Source organism: Camellia sinensis, chromosome 12 (genome assembly GCF_055761805.1).
Source record: "Camellia sinensis isolate YWXY chromosome 12, ASM5576180v1, whole genome shotgun sequence".
Taxonomy (NCBI): domain Eukaryota; kingdom Viridiplantae; phylum Streptophyta; class Magnoliopsida; order Ericales; family Theaceae; genus Camellia; species Camellia sinensis.
The window spans coordinates 151,765,692-151,783,541 of NC_138972.1; the positions used below are offsets into that span (position 1 = coordinate 151,765,692).

Here is a 17,850-nt window from a genome sequence, read left to right on the forward strand (position 1 = left end):
GTGATCGGTTGGTTGGTTTGCCTTGGAGCTCGACCCTACACATTCCATGAACACAAAAGGGTCACAAACAATTCAATCCGTTCTAAATTCGCATTTTCCTCTTTAGGCTTCATTCTTATCTCTTTAATTCAATAACAATGCTCAATGCATGCCTAAGAGTGCATAAAAGTGAAAGAGAACGGAAAACGAAACACAGAATGCCTTTTCAAAATTTTAGAAAACAGGGTCCTTGCTTGGGCGTGGACTTTCCCGCTCGAGCGGACCCAATAGGTCTGTAAAAGTGCTGGTTGTATCATTTTTACGCTCGAGTGTGAACTCGGACGCTCGAGCGGAAGTTCATCCTACATAGCTCCCTGCTCGAGCGTGAACTTCCCCGCTCGAGCAAACATCCAAGTTTGCAAAAATGCTGGGAGCACGTATTCCCCGCTATAGCGGCACTTCCCAAAGGTTCAACTTGGTATTCAAAGGTTCTAAAAGCATGATTTTGGCTCAAACTTCACATATACATATTCTAACATGGTATAAACACCAAATTACAACACAATGAGTCTCAATTTCACAATTTAATCACATGCATGCCTCAATTTAACTCAAACTCATCACCAACACACTAGATTCAAACATGCAAGACTCAAACTCTCATGATTTGCACTTGCATGTGAAATATACACAATATCCTCAACTAAATTGGTGACGAGATGATCTAATACATGGTCATTAATCAAAACTCAACATGGATCACATACACATTGTGCTCAAATATGGAAATTCATAGTAATTTCCTACATGCATGCATCTATTGACCTCAAATTCAACAAGACCAACCCATTTCATCATGGTCAATTCATTTCATGTTCATTAACATCATACAACTTTGAATTCACAAAATTACAAGCTAATATTCACAAATTCCCTCACCTAGGAGCTTCAAAAACCCAAGCTTTAGTCAATTCCTGAGTTAAATCTTCAAATTCCCAAGCTTTCAAGATCAAACTTGAGCCAAACACAATTCTTCTTCTCTCACCCTCTCTAGCCAACCCTCTCTCTATTCTTAGAGTAAAAAATCAGCCAAAATGAACTAATGAGGGGATTTTGAGTGAAAGTGGCCCACTAAAAGCTCTTTTAATCAAAATTCTTAATATTAAAATAATTGAGCACTAATTCACTAATTTAATCAAATTAATTTGACCCGAATCAATTTCCAATTAAATTTCACCGTAGGCTCTAAAAATTATGCCAATCACGATGGTGTGATCAATTTCGGGTTCTGTGGCCGATAAGGCTTTCAATTTAATTTCCAAATCAGATAATCAAACAGATATTCCTACGGTGAATAGATAGAAATTCAAAATCACATATTTTCACATAATGGCACACAAGATCATAACAAGCACATAATCATATCCATATTAAGGACCAATTAGCATAATACAGAACAGGGGTATTACAACCCTTGAGCTTGAATATTAGCTCTTGAGGGTGAGAAATTGGTAGTTTATAACTCAAAGGGTCACTCCTCTTCAAAGGGTATAACTCTTGACTCTTTTACACTACTTCTATCATGACCCGAACCCGCTCCTATGGGTTAAGGTCATAACCGGCCAATAATCAAGAGATTACCTACGGCCTCAAACCTGATTAAAACATATTTTAACAGAGTTAAGGGGCCAAAAAGAGTTAGTGCTCTACTTTAATCATTCTAAAAATTTTGTATGATTTTGTCCATACAGGAACATTCTAGTCACAGTCAGCCAAACAAAAAGCTTATAGACAAAGGTGGTGCAACATGTTCACCAAGATAACAAAAGAGTAAATCAAAAGAAACAAAGCAGTGTCTCGTGCGTGAGACATTTGGGCTGACTACCCAAAACTTGACGCGCCTCATGTCTTTCACTGGGGCTGGGTTTGGACATCTCTTTGCTCACCTACACACACATAAATGAGAGTGAGCAATAGCCCAATGAATAATATCAAAATAAAGGAGTACATTACTAAAATTTGTAGCAGTCATATCATACGGCCTTATGCGCATTCATAATTCGATCTAATATATCAAACGGCCTCAAGCCCATTCTGTTCTTATCAACCAGCCTTTGGCCCATTCGTTCATATCAAACGGCCTCTGGCCCAATCATTCATGTCAAACGGCCTTTGGCCTAATCATTCATGTCAAACAGCCTCTGGCCCAATCATTCATATGGCCTCTGGCCTATTCATTCATGTCAAACGGTCTTGGGCCCAATCATCTATATCAAACGACCTCTGGCCCATTCATTCATGTCAAAGGCCTTTAGCCCAATCATTCATGCCAAATGGCCTTTGGCCCAATCATTTATGTCAAACGACCTCTAGCCCATTCATTCATTTCCATACTCCTATCCATGTGTGTGTCATACTCATGATAGTAATGACATTCGTATTCAATTAGTCATGTGTAAAAGACTGTCACTTGAACTATTCATCCATAATTCAAATTACGAACCCATAAGGTTCACATAGAAGTAACGTTGTGAAAAATAACATACTTTAACATATCTTTATTAAGCATTACTCATAGTGATCTTCCGGATGATTTGCCCTTGTGCTTGACCCTACACATTTCATAAACATAATGGGTCACAAGCAATTCAATCCATTCTTAATTCATATATCCTTCTTAGGCTTCTTCCTTATCTATTTAATTCATTTATAATGCTCAATGGATGTCTAAGAGTGCTTAGAAACGAAAGATAATGGAAAACAAAACACAAAACAACTTTTTAAATTTCTGAAACAGGGCTCTTCGCTCGAGCGGACCCCTTTGGTCTGCAAAAGTACTGGTTACCTCATTTTTGCACCTGAGCGTGACTTCAAATGCTAGAGCAGAGAGTCAGACATGTGACTAGATGCTCGAGCGTAACTACTCTCGCTCGAGCGGACATCAATGTCTGTAAAACTTCTGGGAGCTAACATTTTATGCTCGAGTGACGCCTTCCCCGTTTGAGCGGACTTGATGAATTCTAGAATTTCCAGAACTGAATTTGAAGCTCAATCTTGATGTTCAAAGGTCCAAACTCATGTTTTTGATACAAAGGCATGGAAAGACATTGTACAACATAAGAATATAGGTAATTTGAAACCAAGTGTCTAAAATCATGGTTCATCTCTCAAATCATTTCAAATTCTTCTTGTCAATTTCTAAACTCAAATAGTTAAGCTCCTTACTTACATGAATCTTGCATGCATGTGAAATATTGACTTCAATTCCATTTCAAATGGTACAAGTGGTGCTCAAAATCATGAAACTACACAAAATTATGCATGCATGTGAAATTTGGTGCTCAATTCATCATGTTCCACATGATTCATGCTTGAATATGTAAAATCACCGCAATTCTATACATGCATGTGTATATAGACTTCAAATTCATCATGACCAACTCAAATCTTGCTTGAATTCACTCAATTGCCAACTAAAACTTATAAGTTAAGCTCAATTACTCACCTAGGGGTTCAAATCTTTCAAATTCTAGCTAGCTCTTGAGCCTAGCCTTCCAAATCCCCACGGTTTGAGACAATTTCACAAATTTTCTTCTTCCTCTCTCTCTAGAACCGGCCCCTCTCTCTCTCTAGAGTGTGATTTCAGCCAAGAAGAGCTCAAAGGAAGGAATTGAGTGCATATAGGCCTATTTATAGGCTTGGCCAATCAAATTGATTAAGGCTAAGTAATAGTGCTCTACTTTAATCATTCTGAATCTAATTATTTTGATTCGAATCAATTTTTCAATTAAATTTCATCGTAGGCTCTAAAAATTACGTCAATCACGATAGTGTAGTCAATTTCGGTTTCTGTGGCCGATAAAGCCTTCAATTTTCAGTTTACAACAGCAAATTGAACAGATTTTCTTACGGTGAACATATATACAGCCAAAAACACATATAATCATATAAATAGCACTCAAAATCATATTAAACACATAATCACAATTAATTAACTTAACACAAGACAGGGTTATCACAATTTTCCCCCCTTTAGGAAGTTTTGTCCTCCAAACTTATTTTACCTTCGTCCGTAAACAAATATGGATAACATAGTTGTATCTCATCCTCTTTTTCCCTTGTAGCGTCCTTCCCATAGTGTTCCTTCCATTATACCTTGACCATTGGAATGGACTTATTCCTCAACTGCTTCACTTGTCGGTTGATGATTCGTTCTGGCCATTATGTGTATTCCATATTTTCATCAAGAGCGATCCGGTGATAATCAATCACATGAAATGGATCTCGAAGATAACCCCTCAACATTGATACATGGAATACATTGTGCATTTGCTCGAATCTCGGTGGCAAAGCGACTCGATAAGCAACTGGACCTAGCCTTTCGAGGATTTGAAACGACCCAATGTAACGGGGCAACAATTTACCTTTCTTACCAAATCTTAGTTGGCCTTTCAACGGAATTATACAAATAAACACATGATCACCGACCTCGTACTCAAGAGGTCTTCTTCGAACATCTGCATAACTCTTTTGTCGACTTTGGGCTGTTTTGAGCCTTTGTTGAATAATTTTGATCTTCTTAGAAGTGTCTTGCACAATTTTCAGGCCCAAGTAAAGTCCTATCTCCGACCTTTGTCCAATAAATTGGCGATCTACACTTTCTACCGTACAAAGCTTCGTATGGTGCCATACCGATGCTGGAGTGGAAGCCGTTATTGTATGCAAACTTTACTAGTGGCAAATAGTTCTCCCAACTCCCTTGGAAATCTAAAGCACACATTTGTATCATGCTTTCCAAGGTTTGTATGGTCCGTTCTGATTGCCTGTCCGTTTGTGGATGGAACGCGATACTGAATCTCAATTATGTTCCCATAGCTCTTTGTAAACTCTTCCACAATCTAGACACAAATTTCGGATATCTATCTGAGACAATGGACACCGGAACTCTGTGTAAACGAACAATCTCATCAACATATATAGTAGCCATCCTATAAACATCAAATGTAGTTTTAACAGGCAGGAAATGTGAAGACTTAGTTAGTCTATCAACTATAACCCAAATAGAATTCATACCTCGAGGAGTTCAAGGTAGACCAACAGCAAAGTCCATAGTCACATGATCCCATTTCCATTCCAGAATAGGGAGAGGTTGAAGTAGACCGCCCGATTTCTGATGTTTAGCTTTAACTTGCTAACATTGAAGGCACTTGGATACATACTCTACAATTTCTTTCTTCATTTTGGCCCACCAATAGCTTTGCTTCAACTCCCGATACATTTTGTTATTACTCGGATGCATAGCAAATACTGACTTATGAGCTTCATCTAAAATCCTCTTCTTTAGTTTCGGAACATTTGGGACACACATTCGGTTTTGAAATCTTAACACTTCACCTTCGATGCTGAACTTTGCGTTTGGACTTGCCTCAAATTCATTAATCACTTTCTTGAGGGACTCATCCTCTTTTTGCCTTCGCTTAATTTCAGTAATTATTGTTGGTTCAGCTAAAATGGTGGCGATCAACCTGGTTTGTTCGTGTAACACAACTTGAATCTCGGTTCTCTCAAAATCTAGCAAAATTTCTTTCGGTTCAGCAAGTAAACATGTTAATTTCCCTGTCGATTTTCTGCTTAAGGCATCAGTAATTGCATTGGCTTTCTCGGGGTGATACTGAATTTGAAGATCAGTCTTTTATCAATTCCAACCATCTTCTCTGTCACATATTTAACTCCTTATGTGTAAAGAAGTACTTCAAACTTTTGTGATCCGTATAGACTTCGCATTTTTCCCCATACAAATAATGCCGCCAGATTTTTAAAGCAAATACAACTGCAGCCAATTCTAAGTCATGTGTTGGGTAGTTCTTTTCATGTGGCCTCAACTGTCAAGAGGCATAAGCAATTACTTGCCCATTCTGCATTAACACACAACCCAGACCCTTATAAGATGCATCACTGAAAATTACAAAGTTTTTCGTACCTATGGGCAATGTCAACACTGGTGCAGTGGTCAGTCTCGTTTTCAGTTCATGAAAGGCTGATTCTCTTTCATCATTCCATTTAAACGGTTTCCCCTTGAGTGTCCGTTGGGTAAGAGGCACAACTATTTTCGAAAAGTCTTTTACAAACCTTATGTAGTACCCAGCTAAGCCCATGAAACTACGGACTTCTGTTACATTCGTCGGTGTAAGCCAATTTACATTTGCCTCTATCTTCTGTGGGTCCACTTAAATCCCCTCCTTGTTGATAACATGTCCTAAGAAAATAACTTCATCCAACCAAAATTCGCATTTCTTTAGTTTGACAAATAATTTCTTTTCTCTAAGTGTTTGTAAGACGGTTCTCAAGTGGTGCTCATGTTCAATTCTATTCTTTGAATATATCAAGATATTATCAATAAAAACCATAACAAAATCATCAAGGTAAGTCTTAAAAATTCGGTTCATTAGGTCCATAAATGCTGCAGGAGCATTAGTCACTCCAAATGGCATAACAAGAAATTCATAATGACCATACCTCGTTCTGAATGCGATTTTCTCAACATCTTCTACCTTTACCTTCAACTGGTGATACCTGGATCTCAAATCAATTTTGGAAAACATTTATGATCTCTACAACTAGTCAAACAAGTCATCAATACGAGGTAAGGGATATTTATTCTTTATTGTCACCTTGTTCAATTCTCGATAGTCAATACACAAGCGTAAGGTTTCATCTTTATTTTTCTCAAATAACATCGGTGCACCCCATGGTGAAGTACTAGGTCGAATAAACCCTTTCTCACCTTTCTCAAGTAGGTCTTGCAATTGTTCTTTCAATTCTTTCATTTCAGTAATAGCCATTCTGTAGGGAGTTTTGGAAATTGGTTGAGTGCTTGGCACAACTTCAATAGTAAACTCTATCTCCCTGTCCACTAATTCCCCTAGCAATTCATTTGGAAATACATCTAGAAATTCGGTAACAATAGGGATACTACTCAATTCAACATTCACAATTTGTTCAGATAGCACACAACAAAAGTAACCTTGGCACCCTTTCCTAATCAATTCACATGCTTTCATTGCCGATATCAAGTAAGGTGGAGGCACTACCCCATTACCCACAAACACAATTTCTTCCTATTCCAGTGGTTTAAATACAACCCGTTTCGTTACACAATCAATGGTGGCACAATATTTAGTTAACCAATCCATGCCCAGAATTACATCAAAATGTCTAAAGTCCAAGAGTAATAAATCTACATATAGAATACCATTCCCAATACGCATGTCACAAAATTGATATACAAATGTATACAACACAGATTCCCCGGATGGAGCAGATACACATAGCAAATATGGCAATGATTCTACAAGTCTACTCAGTCTAGATGCAAATGCACAAGTTACGAAAGAGTGTGTTGATCCGGAGTCAATTAACACAAAAGTATCGTGATTGCATATAGAGATAGTACCTGAGACAACGGCTTCGGCGGTTCATGTATCGCCAGGAACAAGTGCAAAAACTCTCCTTTGGCTCATGGTATCTTCGGTTGTAGTAGGCCTCATAGTATTCCCTAGTTTTGGGATCGATGTCGTTGAGCTAGCAGCTAACTTTCCACTGTTCTGATTACAATCTCTGGCCATATGCCTTGCTTTACCACATTTAAAGCAGGCTCCTGACACACGGTGATAAACTCCACGATGTCTTTTAGTACAAATATTGCACATTGGAGATGTATCTTAGGAAGAATTCGAAGTACTTGAGGAGCCCATATTCTGCTTGTTTGAAAATTTCTTCTTCGAAAAGAAGCCTTGTCTTTTACTACCATTCCAATCAGTTGATGATTTGGCCTGTATGGCTATGTTACCTTCTGATATTATGGCCTAGTCCAGCACCCCAGTATAGGTTTCCAGCTTGAGAACATTCACCTTCTGTAAGATATCATCTCGAAGCCCTCCTTCAAAATGCCTCACTTTCTTGTAGTTGGTATCGACCACATGTGGTGCAAATCTGGCCAACTCAGTGAACTTGGCCGCTAGCAGCTAACTTTCCACTGTTTTGATTACAATCTCTAGCCATATGCCTTGCTTTACCACATTTAAAGCAGGCTCCTAACACAAGGTGACAAACTCCACGATGCCTTTTAGTACAAATATTGCACATTGGAGATGTATCTCGGGAAAAATTCGAAGTACTTGAGGAGCCTGTATTCTGCTTGTTTGCAAATTTCTTCTTAAAAAAGAAGCCTTGTCTTTACGTTTCCAGTCAGTTGTTGATTTGGCCTGTATGGCTATGTTACCTTCTGATATTATGGCTCGGTCCAGCACCCTAATATAGGTTTCCAGCTTGAGAACATTCACCTTCTCTAAGATATCATCTCGAAGCCCTCCTTCAAAATGCCTCGCTTTCTTGTAGTTGGTATCGACCACATGTGGTGCAAATCTAGCCAACTCAGTGAACTTGGCTGCTAGCAGCTAACTCTCCGTTGTTCTGATTACAATCTCTGGCCATATGCCATGCTTTACCACATTTAAAGTAGGCTCTTGACACACGGTGACAAACTCCACGATGCCTTTTAGTACAAATATTGCACATTGGAGATGTATCTCGGGAAGAATTCGAAGTACTTGAGAAGCCCGTATTTTGCTTGTTTGAAAATTTCTTCTTCGAAAAGAAGCCATGTCTTTTACTACCTTTCTAGTCAGTTGTTGATTTGACCTGTGTGGTTATGTTACCTTATGATATTATGGCCCGATCCAGCACCCCAATATAGGTTTCTAGCTTGAGAACATTCACCTTCTCTAAGATATCACCTCGAAGCCCTCCTTCAAAATGTCTCGCTTTCTTGTAGTTGGTATCGACCACATGTGGTGCAAATCTGGCCAACTCAGTGAACTTGGCCTCATACTCAGCTACTATCATGCTGTTTTGTTTAAGTTCCATGAACTCCGACACCTTTCTGTTACGGACACATTGTGGAAAATATTTGTCGTAGAAAATCTCCAAAAATCGTGCCCAACCAATATCCTTGTTGCTCTCACGCATTAACATCCACCATCTTCTTGCCTCATCTTCAAGAGTAAAAGTGGCTAGAAGTACCTTTTGTGTTTCTAAATAAGGAAACACTTCAAACAGTTTCTCTATGCCGAGGACCCATGCTTCAACCTTTAACGGATCCAATCCCCCATGAAATTGTGGCTGTTTCATTTTCTTAAACTCTTTGGTGAGAGCTATTATTCAGTCATCATTCTGAAGGTCTTGAACAGGTGGTACCGGAGAAGGAGGCGGAAGATATGGTTGTTGCCACTATTGTTGCCACTGTTGTTGTTGCCTCAATGTTTCTTCCATTTCCTGAATCAATCTTTCCATCCTATCCATTCTGGCAGTAGAAGACTCCTCTAATTCATCACCTCTTGTTCTTACCATCTGATTAGACTTGCATTATTCTTTATACAAAAAGGTTCACATGTATGCATACACCAAAGAGCATACATATTCAAATAATTCATAATGCAAGTAAATCACAAACATATAGCACATAATCATTCATCTTGAAGCATTTAAGCATGTTCTTGATGCTTTCAAATTCATACTTATCACATGAATGCATCCTAGATCTTTTCTAGATGCTTATTGCTCATTTGGACAAGTGTATGAGTTATTAACTCGTGCTCTGATACCACTCTGTCATGACCCGAACCCACCCCTATGGGTTAAGGTCATAACCGGCCAGTAATCAAGAGATTACCTATGGCCTCAAACCTGATTAAAACATATTTCAATAGAGTTAAGGGGCCAAAATGGAAGCAAACTTAAAAATTTTGTCCATAGTGGAGAGTTGTGTTTACATGGCACATCATAACATTTCACATATGTATATTAATAACCCACACAAAAAGAAAGACCATATATGATTTTGTCCATATCATAGTCAATCAAACCAAAAGCTTATATACAAAGGTGGTGCAACATGTTCACCAAGATAACAAAAGAGTAAACCAAAAGAAACAAAGCAGTGTCTCGTGCGTGAGACATTTGGGTTGACTCCACAAAACTTGACTCCTCTCATGTCTTTCACTGGGGCTAGGTTTGGACATCTCTTTGCTCACCTACACACACATAAATGAGAGTGGGCGATAGCCTAGTGAATAATATCAAAATAAAAGAGTACATAACTGAAATTTATAGCAATCATATCATACGGCCTTAGGCCCATTCATTATTCGATCTAATATATGAAATGGCCTCAGGCCCTGTAGACACCCCATTTTTGACCGTCCTCAAGACTTGGACGTCACCGTTTGAACACTCGGTGATTATCCCTTGTTTGTGTTCGTTTGGAGTTCCCGGAGTTCTCGGCTACGCGCCCTGCCTCAGGATCTCCGAACTTGACTGTTTTGTGTCTGGTTTCACACCAAACACTTGTGTTTTGCCTTGGAGGGGCAGGGAATGCCTTGTGAGGCATCCCCACACACCACCGGCAGTGGCTAGAGGCCACCGGCTGGTTTTTGCTGCCATCGGCAATGTATATTACCGGTCGGCACTCTTTGTTGCCGGTCGGCACTATTTTTTGCCAAAATGGCATCTTTGGCCGGCCGACTACTGTGCATCTGCTTTTTCAAATATTTTGTCGTAGCTATCTTGCTTTTGGCTCCCCTCCATACACGTGTATGGAGGGATCTCCCTCTTTGGAAGCTTGTCTTGTAAGCTTTACAAGACAAGAAGCTCTATAAGAGAGAGCCTTCTCTCTTGGCTTTAGGGTTAGAGACACTTGAGAGACTTGAGATATTTTTAGATAGCCATTTTTAGGGTTTTGAGTTCTAGGGTTAGAAACCATACACTTTCTATCTCTATATCTCCCTCTTGTGTGTGTTAAAGTGCATTTGTGTCTTACTATTGCACACAAACACATAGTGTTTCACCTTCACTTAGCTACTGAGGTTCTAAGAGGTTGGTTTTGAAGTTTTGGAGCTGTTTTCAACCTAGAAGGAGCTGTTGGAGCACCATTGTTAAAGGGGTCTTCAAGGGTAACAATTTTGCCTCTTTATTCCCCAATTTTGCATTGTATTTCTACCTATCTTAAATTCATTTTTGAGCTTGGTGTATAATACAAAAAAGTTCTATTTTTAGGCCCTCTAAATTGTTTGTTTAGAGTGTTTTGTGGTTTGGAGGTGTTTGACCCCTCTTAGGCCTTGAAAGGCCCCATTTTGAGCCATTTTGAGTGAGTTTCGAGACTTTGGTGTTTGGGCCTCTTCACCACTGAAATCTTGAGGGATTTCAGTGGCGGAGATGGTGCCTTGAAGTCTCCAAAAGGGGAGGGCCACCCCCTCCCCTTGTTGTCCTTGAAAGGGACCCTTTTTGGCCTCTTGAGAGAGCATCATGTTAGAGTGTGTATTGATCATGTCTTGGTTGTTTTCCATGCTTATTATGCCATGATATAACCTTGTTGTGTGTTGGTTTTGGTACACCATGCATGCTTAGCATACCTACCATGTAATGCTATGTTATTGCCTTAATATGCCTTAGGTTGTTAGCCTTCGTTCGAGCATGTTTTAGGTCTAGTTTTGTGAAGCTTGTGTGCTTATTTTGCCATGCTAGAGGACTGTCCATAGTTGTTTGGGTCGGATTTGGCATGCTTAGTATAGCTCCTTTGCATTCCGGCTTGTTGGCCTTAAGTGTATGAATGTATAGCATGACATTCTTGTATCGATTTAGTGGTTTGGGACTATCCACCATGTTATTTCAGTCCTCTTATCATGCTCATATGCTTGCATTTCATGACCCTTTTGATGTTTCAAGAATTGATGTTTCATGCTTCATGTTTATGCCATTATGTATGCCTCTAAGATTAGGTCATTTGGATGCCATCTAAGTGATTCTTGAGGCTTACTTTTGCATGATTTGGGGTTGTTTTGATTCAATTTGGTCATTTGCATCATGAGTCATATGGTCCTGTTTTAGGTCCTTAGGTTTGGACTCATGCATAGCTTGCATTGGTAGGTTAATTTGACATCATTTCCTACATGTTTTCAAGGTTTATAATGCATGTCATTTATCCATGATCATTCCCTCCTAAGTGTGCTTAGAAGTAGTCTTTTGATGCTTAAGCATTTAGGCCTTCAACATGTGCATGTGTGTATGTGTTTGGTCCCTTATTTTGGTCACTTTGACCATTGTTTTAGGCCTATTTAGAGTTGCCTAAATCATGTGTAAGTCCACTTTTCCATCAATTTACATTACCACATGTTTGCTTGTATGCTTGCATAAGTGTCCTGCCATGCCATGTTGCATCCTTAGCTTGTATGCCTAGGTTGCATTGCATCTTGCATGCATGCCTTATTCCTTGACTTGGTGATAGGAATTAGGCCTTGGTTTGTTTGTTTGGTTTGCATTTCATTTGACATGAAAGTTTCACTCTTGGTCCTTTGGGCCATCATGCATGGAAATACGTGATTGGTGGTCCGAGAATTGAGACACATGCCCCTTTGAGTTACAAACATGATAGGGAGCATGATTAATGCATACACTGCTTGAATTGTATTGCCATGCAAGTTCTGTCCTCTGCTGCTGTGAGTTGCAGGTTCTGCTGGCATTCTTTGCCGACCGGCAGTGTACATTGCCGACCGGCAATTATTCTTCTGCCGACAGCTTCATTTTGTGCCGGTGACCACATACCACTGCCGGTGGTAATTCGATTCAGCCGGTGGTGAACCCCAGTATACAGAGAGGCATCTTTGAGACTTTGGCAGTCTTCAGAGGGGCAGAGCAGGGAAAACAGAGGCAGACTAGGCATGGCGGTGCACTTTCGAGCAAGACCCGAGCACGCGCTGCATCTGGCTCTCCTCCCGAGGCGGTTTACTGTTTTTCCTAGCTTAGTTTATTTATTAATTAATTAGGCAATTTGTAATATTTAATTAGCTTGCGTAGTTAATTAATTTGTATTATTTATTTGGTCCCTCCGGGCGAGGGTAAATCTGTAATAAGTGTGGGTGAGTGGTATGTATGTCTTCCAATCCCCACTTCTTTCTTCCCTTTTTATTTACCTGCTTACGATGGTAGACTAGGGCATATTTAAAGATTAGCATACCTTATGCAACGCATGCGTGCATTCATACATTTGCTTTGCATGCACCGGGCTCGGCGCATCATTCTAACTACATCTGTATTTCAAATTCCGAATTGAATACATGTTAGTTGTGCATTTTCACATGTCATTGATAGACTAGCCGAGCCTACTCTAGTGGCATTTTGTATGCGATGCATTAGGCGCTTAACATGGACTTGGATCATGCATTGATTGCTAACATGTTCCTGTTTTGGCACGGAGTACGATGTAAGTATTTATGCGTTAGCATCTCGCATGCGTGTGAATGTTGCCATGATAGTATGTTTGTCATGTGGCTAAGTGTTTATATGAGATAAACTGTTTGAATGCCCGTGGGTGAAGGTTGGATTGTTTGAGTTGGAAAAACTCGTTCAAATCCGTATTTTAGCCTACTTGCGAGTAGCAATTTCCAAAGCGCTTTTCAAAACAAACGGCTATGCAATGCTTGTTTCCAAATTAGGCAATCTAGTCTATACTTGTTTGCTGTGCGCATAACATAGTAATTCTAGGCTAATAAATGGAATAAGAACATATAAAGTTTTCAAAAACGGATATCACGGTTAGTAGAGGCCGATCTTCGGATCGGGCGAGAGGGGGTGCTCATAGCTGACCTTCCCCGATCGTACCCAAGCTCCCGAGCCGAGACAACTCCGGTGATGACGGACATGTGGCCTTCGGCACCGAGTCAGGGTTTCCTAAATTCCCCCATAAAAAAATATTTAGGTGGCGACTCTGTATCTGGCAAAGCAGTCCATGTTTGGCACTTCTTTTCAAAAAAAAATCTGTTTCTCAAAACGATTTGCCGGATTTGGACTCTTTGGTTCAGATTAAGAACCGTGACACAAATCGAGTCTGAACTGTAGTGAACCCCATAAATGAACAAAACGGTTTGCCGACTCCGCTGGGGATTTAGAGAGCTTGACTCGAACTCGTGATATCCTGTTTTGATTACGCTTATGTGTCTCTTTCAATTGCATGTGCATTGGTGCGCCTAGGAACACATTGTTTGCCATCTGCCATTCCTGAACGGTTTGCCGGAGGCTTGTCTTGTCAAGGCATGACCATAAGGCTGACCGGTTATGGGCTCTGACAGCATGGGAACACAAACCCCGGTTTTACCGGGGCACCCTTTTCGACCATTCGACCTAGTGCATATTCGGATCCATAGTGACCATTCCAAGTTAGGACAGGTTGCTTACCCGATGTTAGGTTGTTTGAAAACTGTTGCGTGCATAGTGGAACCCTAGCTGCTGACAAAATAGGGCAGGGAAACCCTACCCCAACATAGGGGTGTTTTGGCTCTCTTTACCTGCTATGTGCTTTTAGAGTGTTGCTCTACAGGAAAGTACATGTCAGTTTGCAAGTTTGAGTATCAGACCTGAGCACACCAGTATCAGTGTCAGTTATGAGAATCAGTTATCTGCGGGTATCAGGTTCAGTTTTGGGACAGTGATTTCTGGGAACAGTGATCAGCAGTAGAGTACAGTTGTTCAGCTACACCCGTGTTTGATCTGTTTGGGCAGAAATGCTGATTGTTGTCTCTTTCAGTTCGGACAGCCGGTACAGAATAGCCAGTGTTCCCTCTCGCCGAGGCAGGGGTTATGATGACGCAGAATTCGGAAGAGATCGTGATTATGACGGCTGCATTGGAGCAGGGGATCACTCTGCAAAGTGAGGCCAACACTGATGTGTCACATCCACCCAGGTCGCCTGTTGCGCACCCGGTTTGGGCCCCCCAGCTATACCAGGCTCGCGAGCCTACTACATTTGAGCTAATGGGGATGATAGGTGATCTCTAGAGGTCTATGGCGGATCTCGCCTACGGAATGTCAGCTTCACCTCCAGCCGCACCATATGCCGGGAGTTTTGTACCCCAGGAGCCCCCGCTGTTGGGGCGAATTGTGATCGAACTTAGTCAACCGAAGATGGCCTTCAACTATGGCAATGACATATCGACATCAACTCAAACCCTCGATCAGGCCGAGGCCAGAGGAAAAGACAAAATGAAGGCAGATGCCGATCCCATCGAACAACTGCTGTGGGCAGTCGAGGCTTTGAAAGCCGGGGGGATGAACAAGCAACATATGTCCGCAGTTGTGGCAAAATTTGTGGAGGATGCTTTCCCCACTCCACCTGAGGGTAGTTCAAGCCAGTTAGAAAATCGGGATAGGCCCCGTCATGCCAGAATAGTTCCTGCTGTTCCCGCCCCTGCACTCGGGAAAGATCAGAAAGCTAAAGTGGCGCCTGCCGACCCTTTTGCTTGTGCGGCTAGTAAGAGCGCTCAGACTCCGAAGTACCTGCCCCGGGGGCGCAGGACCTTTCATGCTCTCTACATGCCTTTGTCCAAGGCACTTCAGATCCTTGCCGAGAGGGGGCACCGTAAACCCTTGGAGCCTCGGCCTCTCCCGAAGAATCTCCCCGCTACACATGATGCTGCTCAGTACTGCGCGTACCACCAGCAGACCGGCCATGCAACCAACAATTGCTTCCGCCTCCGTCATGAGGTGCAAGATTTGATTGACAACGAGGTTATCCTCCCGACCACCTCAGCCAAGTCCGTTACTACTCAGTTATTGGATTTTGAGAACACAGATACTGGAAGTATGTAATCAGAAGGTGAACCACCTGCGGGCAGCATCTGGATGTATTTTGAATGTGGTGTCTGGCACGCACTTTTGAGTGGCTGTGAACGCTAGCTTTGTAAATCCTGGCTTGGGTATCGAGTCAGTCTTTTGTTTTGAGTCTGTCTCTTTGTCTTGAGTCAGTCTTTTTTGCTTAAAGGTCTGTCTTGTTGTAGCGAGTCAGTCCCCTTTGTATAGAATACCAGGTGATTCCGGGGTTGTTGCCTCGAACACCGTTTTGTCATGTGATTACTTGTTTTTGTTTTTGAGTCTGTTTCTGCCGAGGGGCCAGTTACACCAACAAATCTGAATGAAACAGCTGTTGCTATCTCACTTTCATGCTTGCTTTCAGTATAAGTACCAGAGAATTTGATTGGGCTGACAGTACATCTCGCCTGCTCTCCTGCGCGCCAAACCCATTGCATTAACCTAAGTTTTTCAAAAAAAAAAAAAACCCCTTTTGAACACTGTGGTGATAAAAACGAAGAGGAAGGAATTCCTCGGGTTTTGTAAAATTTTGATCATCTTGAGAGAAAGAGAGACGTGCTAAGCCTTTTTTAATGAATGAAATCATGCTTGTCGGCGTGAGTACTGAGAAGGATCCTGGCTTGATCCAGATTGGTTCCACACTATCTTCGGCGCGAGTGATTCGTCGCTTTCTTAAAAACTTTCAAAAACAAATGTCCCTGTGAAGACTTGAGTGGAATCGTTCTTGAGATTGTGCTGCCTAGGATCACTCTCAACCTCAAGATTCAACCCGTTCGTTGTCTCGAACCTCGAACTCATTCGGAACATTCCACAGTCAACTGTTAGAGGAGGCCCGTGTGGCTAGTTTTGAAGCAGCCCTCGACCAAGAGGCGCCAAAATTGAACCATAAGAGTAGATCTCACCTGAAAGAGCTCGTGGAGCAGCCATGACGGAGTCTCCTACAAATCATTACAACAGCCGTTCTCCTAGATACAGAGAGGCTTCAACTTCAAAAACCATTTGGCATGGGCTTGTTACACTTTTACCCTTTGAGAGGCTCGCTGGGCCGAAAACCTGGAAGGGCGGCCCAGGCAAAAGTTAGAGCAAGAGAAAAATACAAAAAAAGCAAAAAATGCAAAAAGAAAAGAAAAGCAAAAAATGCGAAAAAAGAAAAGAAAAAGAAATGAACAAAAGAAAATGAATAAAAGAAGCTCGCAAGGTCGAAAACCCGCATCGGGCGCCTTGGCAAAAGTTAGAGCCTGAAAAGTGAAGGTTAAAATACTCGAGTGTACCTTACCGAAACTACGTAAGGCTTGATTCCCATGTTTAGGATACGTAGGCAACTTCATTCTGAAGTCCAGCCCCCAACGCTTTCATAGCGTCTCAATCCATGCAATGGTTTCAATTTCATCATCCCAAAGTCCAGTCGCCAACACCTTCCAAGGTGACTGTGTCCATATATTTGTTATGACCGTCTTCGTCACCTCTGTGTCCAAGAGCTTGACCAACCCCAATGAAGACTGTTTACGGACTACTGCGGCACCGTCCAAACAAGGGGCAACTTTCCGTTGCCACGAGTCGTCATGAGCCGCCATTCAAACCAGGGGCAACTTTCCGTTGCCATCCACCCCTTTCAAGCCAGGGGCAATTTTCCATTGCCTCCGATCCGAGGTGGCGCATCTCAAAGAGTAAGTTCCATGCTCATTGAGCATTGACTGTTCGCAAAATAGTTTTTGAAAATTTTTACTGAGGTTGACTATTTTCTCGAAAACTATTCCATTTTCCGAAACTGGACCATTTTCTTGGACCCAAAAGGGAAAATTTTCAGTGCTTACAGCCTGACTTGCATGGTTTTCAAATCAAAAATCAAACAAGTACGTTAATCCGACTCTCATCTTGATCAAAACTGTTTTAGTAGAAAGCAAAAACAAAAAAATGGTCAAAGTGATGAACTAGGGGCACAGTTGAGCCAGGCATTCTGTCTCCCCCCCGTCGTCAACATACTTGCCAGAAAGGCACTCTACCCACCAGAAGAAATAGCTGTGAGCCAACGGCATTGGGCATGAACCAGCAACTTCCTATTCATTCATTGATCACCTTGGGGAGGGACGAAAAAATGAGAGAATGAAGAATAGAGAGGTGTGAGTTGAGAGAAAAGTGAGGAAAAGGGTTTTGAGAGAAAAAACCGAGCTTGAG

General features: G+C 41.4%; 1 protein-coding gene across 1 annotated transcript; it reads right to left on the reverse strand.

The window, feature by feature from the left end:
- Window positions 1-4,840: 4,840 nt before the first annotated feature.
- Window positions 4,841-9,006, reverse strand: LOC145803981 (uncharacterized). The gene is made up of 4 exons (XM_082897385.1): window positions 8,758-9,006; window positions 8,157-8,435; window positions 5,199-5,650; window positions 4,841-4,967 (listed from the first exon to the last, which is right to left on the reverse strand). Exons 1-4 carry the CDS (start codon window positions 9,004-9,006, stop codon window positions 4,841-4,843), a joined length of 1,107 nt encoding a protein of 368 aa, XP_082753511.1.
- Between the last annotated feature and the right edge of the window lie 8,844 nt (window positions 9,007-17,850).